The following is an 8,528-nucleotide window of genomic DNA, read 5'->3' on the forward strand; positions in this document are numbered from 1 at the left end:
CGCCATGTCAAAGTTTGCCTGGGAGTAAACCGAGAGTTTTCTCTTCCGCAGGGTTTGTTTCGCCAGCAACCGTGCCTCCGTTTCACATGCGGAAAAAAAGAAGCACCCCTCCGCTGCCCGCCTGCCCCACCTCCCGCTGTCCTGCTCCCCCGCATCCCTCGTCCCTGCCGTTCTTCACCACAGAACTTCTTATTATTCTCAGTTTAAAGGTCAACCACACAGAAAGATTAACAAAAGTTTATTAATCATGAAGTATTAAAATTGTGACAAGTGAAAGGCATCAATGCAAAGATAAGCAAGCAAACTATCCCCAAACTTGTGACAAAGGACTCAGTGAATACCACAGAAGGAAGTCCTGTCTTTTTTTTTTTTTTTTTTTTTTTTGCCTGCAGTTGAAGACACCTCTCATATCTCACACGCCACATCAAAATCTATAATTCTTCATATCACATACTGAAAATGATTTTATTTATCCATTCACATTAACTTGATATAAACGTGTCCGGAAAAGTCAAGTAATATGTTTTATATTAGCTCAAACATTTATTAAGTAACCCAAAATTCAATAAATAAGCACAGACAATAAGTTAAAACATATCACGAATCGACCAGTATGTAACAAGAATGCTTTATCTACACAAAACATCCTATTTCACATCGTTTGTTCATTCCTCCAGCGGCCCTGCCCTGCGGCGGGGTGACCGGCACATGCAGGCGGGCGGGCCGCGGGGCCGAGCCGGGCCGGGCCGAGCCGTGCCAGGCGGGGCAGGGGGCGCGACGGCGCCTCCGCCGGCGCTGCGGAGGGACAATAGCAGCAGGAACGTAAATAAATGCGTAAATAAAGGTAGGGAGGATCGGCAACTCAACTGTCACGAAATCAAAGATCCTAAAAAGGGAAGCGCTCTTGCGCGCTTTTTTTTTTTCCCCTTTTATCCCCTTTGTGTTTTACAAAAAGAAGCTTTTAATTTTTTTTCCTTTTTCCCCATCTGATTCGTTCTCGCTCATCAACGCTTAATCGAAATGGATTTGATTCTCTCTGGGGTCTCCGTGCCGTTTCGCGAGCCCGCCCGGCCGCCCCCCGACGGCGCCCTCACAGCGGAGGGGGCCGGCAGCAAGTCGCCGCACCTAAATAAACCATAAAAATTATGAAAACAGAACCAAAAATGCATTTCTTTGCAAAGCCAAAGCCAGTCGGGCGCCTGGCGGGAGAGTCGGGTCTTGGCGACGAAGGGAGGCAGGGCCGGGCTCGGGGCGGCCGCCAGTGCTCCCGCCGCCCGGCAGGGCGGCCCGCGGGGCACAGGGGTGCGCGAGGGCGGAGGGGGTGTGGGGAGGGTCGGGGGATGTTTCTCGGCCCACAAACCAGTCTGTTGGCGTCTGATTTCAGATCCTGAGTCGACTCCCTGGTAAGTCGGGTGGGAGAAGGCGGGGGCGCGGGACGAGGCGGGGGCGCAGGGCCAGGCGGCGGCGGCGGGGGCGGCGCGGGGCGAGGCGAGACGCCGGCCATTAAGTGAAACTCATGGAGACTGTGTGCTCTAGTGCTTTGCGGCGGAGGGAGGCGATGCTGGTTCCCCGCCACACGTCGCTGCTGTCCGGGGAGCTGCAGAGCTGGGGCGAGCCCGTCACGTTGCTGGGGCCGGGCAGGGAGGCGGGCACCATTCCGGGGAAGGCGGGCTGGTAGAGGTGGGATTGCAGCCCGGCGCCGTTGGAGCCCGCCAGGCTGTTGGAGAGCCCCATGGAGTTGGGCGGCGGCCCGGCCGCCAGGCTGCACTGGGACAGGGATTGCGCCATGGCTTGCTGCCGTCCCAGCGCCGGCGGCAGCGGCAGCTGTGACACGCCGGGCATGGCGGCGGCGGCCCAGCGCGTGTCGTTGGCGTGGAAGGAGCACAGGCTGTCGCCCATGGCGGCGGCGGCGGCGGCGGCCGCTGACGGGAACTGCGGTAGCCCCGGCGTGGGCAGCAGCGTGCCTGGGGCGCGGAACACGTTCGTGGTCTTCTTGCGCTTCTTCCACTTGGCCCGGCGGTTCTGGAACCAGACCTGCGGGCAGCGGGCAGCGACACGCTCCGTTAGCCACCACCAGCCCCCGCGGGACCCCCGCGGGACCCCCGGCTCCCGCCGCCCCCCCGAGCCTCGCCCCCGCCGGCCGCTGGCGCTCCTCACACCCGCAGCCCCAGACGTGTCCCCGTCACGGGTTAAAGAAACCGGTGGCACTTTTTATAACGAAACTAAGCGATGTGTCCCTCCCGGCACTCAGCCGCCTGCGGCTTCCCTCCCCCGGCGGGAGGGTCCGGGAGAGAAGCCTGGCCTCTCCCCGAAAAACAAATTAAAAAAAAAAAAAAACCGGCCGACGGCTCCGGCCTTGGCGTGGACGCGCTCCCGAGCCGCCATCGGGGCCAGCTCTCTCGCCCGGTGACGCCGGGGTCCCGGGGCAGGAAACCCCCGCGCCAAACTGTCCGCATTTGGGTTTGAAAAAACAAAACGTAACAAAACCAAATGCAAAACAACAAAACCAGCGGTGGTTCAGGTGAGCGGATGCCCGTGGTGGCACCGTGTCAGGGCTGACTTGATGGGTCTCGTTTCACCGCAGCCGAAAGCAACCGAGACAGTCACGAGCCGGGAAAAACCGCGTCCACCTGAAATCCAAAGGAACGCAGTGCCCCGACCTGCCGGATTCCACAGTCTCAGGCTCCGTACCCAGAGAAAGGCAGATGCCCATTGGCGGGAATGAGCAGCCGTGAGGGAGCTAAATATTATATGAATAATCTAAAAATCGCGTTCAATTATGTTTTAGGGTTAATAGTTAAATTGCGGCTACAAAATCTTTTTATGTTTCATGGTTTGCTGGTGGTGTAAAGAATCTCCATCGGGTCTGATCGCCTAAGCTCATAGCTACGCTGCATATGCTTTTAAAATGTGAATGTTTCCAATTGAAAACTGGTGCATGACAGATTAAAATGCAGGGAAAACCTGGGGGAGATTTTGAAAATGCACACATGACAACTCTAGAAATATATTAACCATGAGCGTTTGGCAACTTTGGACTCCTTTTAAAATGCAACTAGCCCCTGAAAATTATTAATACAACAGTGAGAATCTAATGGAGTTTGGAATCTAAAAATCTACCTTGATGATATCTGCTGTTACAGTAATATAGACATACTGTAAATGTATTTTAAAATATATAGCCCATTTAATTCCCCAGCTATAAATGGGTGAGAGAGAGAAAGCAAAAGAAAGGAGAGACAATATCGTTTTAGTTTTTCTTTTTCTCTTTTTTTTTTTTTTTTTAGGAGCAGAAGCTTTATGAAGATCTCATTGGAATCCAGCGGATGATTAATGTGAAGATTTGGTAGGAAATCTGGAGAGCTGTATTAAAGCTCAGATCTCAGGTTCATTTCGATCAGCCAGCCGTGAACTCTAGGCCGAATTCATTACACTTTAATAGTGCTGGGAGAGAAAGAAAATGCAATTTCTCATTCCATTAGAAAACTAGAAAATACTCTCAGCTTGTCCCCTATTAAGATGTGGCAGGTGACGGGACCATTGTGGGGGACACGGTCAATGGAATTACAGCACATTATTTTTGTTCGTATAAAATATTGGAAGGCAAGCCTGACTGTGCAGAAGTTATTTCACTGATTTGGTTTTTATGTAAATAAAATATTGAAAGTTAATTAATCCGTGCTAGAGACTAATGATTATGCTTATTATATTGCATTTGATCGCGTAATTTGCATGATTCTCGCATTGCTGCTTAATAAGCCATTCTAGGTTATAAATAATTCTGAAATTGGTTTCTAATAATGGCATGCTATAAAAAGAATGGTTTTATTACAGCAGCCTGAAAAGCAGAGCAATGTCAGATGTGGAATTGGACTCCCGTTTAAGCATCAGCCACTTTAATAATTATTTAAATGTATCATATACATTAAATACAGATCTAAAATGAAGAAAGTGGTGATTTATCCTAGCATCTAAAACCCTTAAAAATATATACAGCAGCTATAAATTAAGTATTTGGAGCATCCCTTAATCAGTGTGGAGCCCACGTCCTGGAAGGAATATGTAGGCAATCTGTTAACTATAAAGAAAACTGTAAAGTACTCTTGTAAGAACATAAACCAATTACTATTTAATTTAAATTTGGTCAAGGAGCAGTGATACATTGGATTGTGAAGTAAATACATTAAATAATTTTTTCCTTAGATTACATAATGTTAATCATTTTGAAGTGTTAATTAAGAAGGTTATGTTGATCTGATTACTTTTTAAACTACAGAACATTATTGTAAAAAATATTTAAATTGCCACTCTATTAAACTGTTTTTATCAGCAGTCTCGAGCTATTAGCATTGGTTTAAGATTATGCCAAGGCCATTAAAACATTTTGTCTTTCTTCCTACGAATTTCTTTGATGTGCTGTTAGAAAATAACTGTTTCCATTTTATATTTTACTTCATTTACCACACTCCTAATATTGAAATTGGTATCATTAACCTTTGAGAAACCCAATAAAGTTTAATAGACCTCGTTTTCTTTTTTTCATAGAGTCAGTTGTCCAATTATATTTTATTTGTGAATCTAATTTCTTTCTTAATTTAAACTAATTATAGTTCTGTGAAGACTGAGTCAAATTGTTTTACTTTTTAAAAGCAGACGTGCTTTTTCTGTCACATTCAAGAATGGAATCTGTTTTTGTTCATTACAACGTTCATTTAGGGATTTCTCTTGACGTGTCTTTATTTAGCTGAGGAGCCTGTGCTTGCCGAGAGGGATTTTGAACAGAGACCGCAGTAAAGTACGGCGGCAGTCGCGGCTGTACTGAGCTGGGATGCACATCCCACAAGTACTTCTACTGTGCAGGCTTTCGTTCTTAGGGATGGACTCGCCTAGAAAGTCACCAAAAAACCTTGTGAACACAAAAGCCACATCTGAACAGTGTAGCGCTTTGATCCCTCTGCCCCTTTTCCTAATTTTGTTTACATTTATTTGCCTAAATAGTTTCCTCTGGTCCTGTGTGCAAATATATATATGTGTGTGTGTGTGTCTATGTACCTATATAGATATATATATACTTTAGAAAACAAAGTACACCCTTGATGTTGAAGACACTCGCTACCCCTGCCGTCCTCAGGCTTTTTAAAAGCCAGTATGGGGAAACTCCGAGTTCAAATACAACTGCCTTTTACGTAAGTGCCTTTTCATGAGCCGATGTGCCTTCCCGCGCCTTCCACTCTGGCCCTCACGGCCCGCGTCTCTGGCGGACGCCTCTTCCCGGCAGTGCCGCCGGCAGTACCCTGGACAGCGGCACCGCGGCCGCCGGCAGACTCCACGGTGGAACAGCGGTCACTCCCCGGCGGTTCGGCTCGACTCTTAGCGCCGGGCTATTGCGAGGGCTGAGATTCGCTCCTCTAAGGCTGTGCCTCCCCGGACTTTTTTCGGCCGCGGTCGGGCCGTGGAGCTCAGCCCGTGCCCCGCTCGGGACCACCGCGCTGTAGGTGGGGAGGATAGAGGACAAGGGGACACCCCAAGGCGACAGCTTTGCGGAAAGAGAGGCGAGGGATGTCTGTTTTCAAGGCTTCCTGGCCAAACTGTTGCTTTCAGGGCTGGATTACTTTCCCCGCCATCGGGTTGAGGTTTGGGGCACCCACCCCCCCCTCCCCGTCGTGACTGGACTCGCCGCCGGCCGGCTGTGCCGCGCCGTCGGTGTGACTGGGGAAGGGCCGGTGGGCACTGCGCGGGGGCGGCTTTTCATACCTGCACCCGGGACTCGGTGAGGCCGATGCGCAGGGCCAGCTCCTCCCGCATGAAGATGTCCGGGTAGTGAGTCTTGGCGAAGCTCCTCTCCAGCTCGTTGAGCTGCGCCGGCGTGAAGCGGGTGCGGTGCCGCTTCTGCTTCTGCTGCCCCTGCTGCTGCCCGGCCTGGCTGGGGTTCTGGCCGCCCTGCTGGCCTTGCTGCTTGTCGGCGTCTTTGGCGCTGACGGCTAGGGAGCTGGGGTTGGATCCCACCGTGGTGATGTCGTCCCCCGGCAGCAGGGTGGTCCCTTCCACCGTGTCCGAGTTGGGAGGCATGTCTCCCGGGTGTCCCCCCGGATCCGAGCCCCCTACGCCCAGCCGACACTTCACCGCCTCCCGATGTCCCAGCAGCTCAGCCGCATCTTTCATCCCTGCGGAAGCAAAGGAGCGGCAGTCACTCCTCTGCTGCCAGGCATGGATCCATCAGAGCCGCTTTCCAACGCATTGAGCTGGCGAGAGGTATCCAGCCACCGCCACCGCCTCCGCCCCGCCGTCCCCCAGCCGCCCGCCAGACCCTCAACCCTGCTCGGCTCCGCGACGCACAGAGACCCCGGCCCAGCGCAACCCGGGCAGAGGAGGGAAAACTTTACACCTCTTCCTGCTGAAATAACTAGCTCCCTGTCCGGCCTCCCCATGCGAGATCAGGGGAAGGGAAGAGGGGGAGGGCAAGTTTTACCGGGTTCAACTTGGGTTTTCCAGCGGAGCTGGTAAGAGAAAGAGACGGAGAGAAAGAAATAAGGCTCGAACCGCCCTGCTGCCGGGAGCATTACCTCTCCGACAGATGCGCGGGGACCTCGGTCTGTCTAGCCGATCTTTCCCCTCTTCTCTCTCCTTTCCTCTAAACAAACTCACGAATACTCGTAAATAGACGAATACAGATATTTCTCTTTTTTAAAAAAAGGAAAAGAAGGAAGGAGAAAAGCGAACAGGCGAGGAGGAAGAGGCCACCTAGAACTCCGTAAACACTATCGAGCTCATCTGTCCTAAAATAATTATCATCATCATCATCAGAATAATAATGTGTAGGTATATAGATACATAAACAGGGGAGAAAAAAATTAAATGATCCACAACTCGTTGTAGATCTACATACTCTGTAGGTCTCACTCCCTCTTCTTTTTTATGTTAAATCAAATTAAACTTTAATACAGTACAATTACTTTTAAAGGAATTAGCCTATTTAGATCGCATTAAGGTAAAATAAGGAACAAATTGTCAATTTCCTGCCCCGGCTTCCTCCCCACTCGCTGCCGCCGGTGCAGCCGCCGCGGGGCGGGGGGGTGCCGGGGGAAACTCACCGAGACGGGCGTCCAGGAGGTCGGCGTGAGACAGCATCGCGCACCGCTCCAGGGCGAAGGCTGTTCCCCCCCAAATTTTAGCGGCCTTAAGTTATTTAAAATAGATATAAGATATGAGATATATATATATATATATATATCGTCTAAATGAAAGAAAATTCGGTGTGTGGTTAAAAAGGGGGTCTCTTGCATTATAATGTCCTTTAGAGAGACGGGGAGGTGCTTAACACTTCAATGAACCCGTGAGCAGCTCGGCGCGGGGACCAATCAGGAGGGCAGCCTGCAAATGTCAGCGCCCGGAGCGCCCCGCTCCGCCCGCCCGCCGCCCGCCCGCTGCCGCCGCCCCGGCCTCCCGCCGCCCCAACCCGCCCGGACCGGACCGGCCCGCGCCGCGCCCGCGCTCCCTTACCCTGCTCCGCTCGCCTGGGCCGCCCGCCTTCTCCCTCTCTCCTTCTCTTCCAAGTGCACATTAGCTACACTCCTCCCGCTCCGGGTCGCCCCTGATTTATTGGGTTTTATTGTTCTTAATACCTCCTCCGAGCGCACCCTCGCACCCGACCCGGTCGGGCTCCCGGGGGTCTCGCAAGTCCTGCGCCCACCGGAGACTGTGAGCGGGGCAGACGGTGGGCGCAGGGTCGGACAGCTCTGGTCCCGCTCGCCAGCAGCTCCGAGGAACCGGGGTCGAGGGCTGCAGGGGAGACCGCGGCACGGCTCTCGCCCACTCGAGCCCCGACGGCTGCAGGGCGTCGAGGAAAGAGAAACTTGAGCGAGTTCCCGCAGCGGCCCGCGCCGCACGGGCTCCCCTAGCCCCCGGGGCTCCCCGACCCCCCGCCCCGGCCCCGCTCAGTGCCGAAGCAGAGCGCAACAAGGGGAAAGAGAGGCAAGCACCGTGTGTCTCGGCCGCCCGGGGAGCTCTGCCTTCCTGCCCGGGATTTAAACACCCGTAAGCCCTATTTTTCGGATAAAGTTTCCAAGTTCGGCTCGCCTACAAACTCGATTTAAAGCAGTAAATAAAGTTAAATGCTTTTTATTTTCCTCTCGAATATGTTAAACTACTTGAACAATTTAAAGTGCTTTGCAGAAGTGAAGCGAACCATTTCTAATGTTCTGATTTTTCAAAGCCAGCCAACAACAAAGTTTAGATTAGTAATATATTTCTAACCAGAGTAATTTTCAAGATCATTAGGCATTTATGTAATTAGTGCCAAATCTATAAGCTTTTATTACGATTATTAGAGTAAAATCAGTATAAATTTGTACTAATTTACTACTGTTTAGACTTGGCTGTCAAGCCAAGAGGTTCTTATTGTAAATGATAACTGAGGAAATTAAGTGCAAAATTCTGTACCATTTCTGATCCGCTCCTAAACAATCCGTTTCAATTGTATTTGTAGCAGAACATAATGCCCTTTTAAAGTTATTTGACTTGTATTTTTA

At 51.2% G+C, this 8,528-nt stretch overlaps 1 protein-coding gene across 1 annotated transcript; it reads right to left on the minus strand.

Annotated features, from left to right (window-relative positions):
- Window positions 1–221: 221 nt before the first annotated feature.
- Window positions 222–7,239, minus strand: LOC113982104 (orthopedia homeobox). The gene is made up of 3 exons (XM_027710043.2): window positions 7,092–7,239; window positions 5,755–6,164; window positions 222–2,034 (listed from the first exon to the last, which is right to left on the minus strand). Exons 1-3 carry the CDS (start codon window positions 7,126–7,128, stop codon window positions 1,504–1,506), a joined length of 978 nt encoding a protein of 325 aa, XP_027565844.1. The 5' UTR covers window positions 7,129–7,239; the 3' UTR covers window positions 222–1,503.
- Window positions 7,240–8,528: the final 1,289 nt, after the last annotated feature.

This window comes from Pipra filicauda, unplaced genomic scaffold (assembly GCF_003945595.2).
Source record: "Pipra filicauda isolate LSUMZ 115617 unplaced genomic scaffold, ASM394559v2 scaffold35_size7292922_pilon, whole genome shotgun sequence".
Classification (NCBI taxonomy): Eukaryota; Metazoa; Chordata; class Aves; order Passeriformes; family Pipridae; genus Pipra; species Pipra filicauda.

Coding starts and splice junctions, on each gene's coding strand:
- LOC113982104 (XM_027710043.2), bottom strand. CDS start 7,128: ATGCTGTCTCACGCCGACCTCCTGGACGCCCGTCTCG. Junction 6,165..7,091: donor CCTCCTGGACGCCCGTCTCG/GTGAGTTTCCCC, acceptor TTGCTTCCGCAG/GGATGAAAGATGCGGCTGAG. Junction 2,035..5,754: donor TCACCGAGTCCCGGGTGCAG/GTATGAAAAGCC, acceptor CGCTGCCCGCAG/GTCTGGTTCCAGAACCGCCG.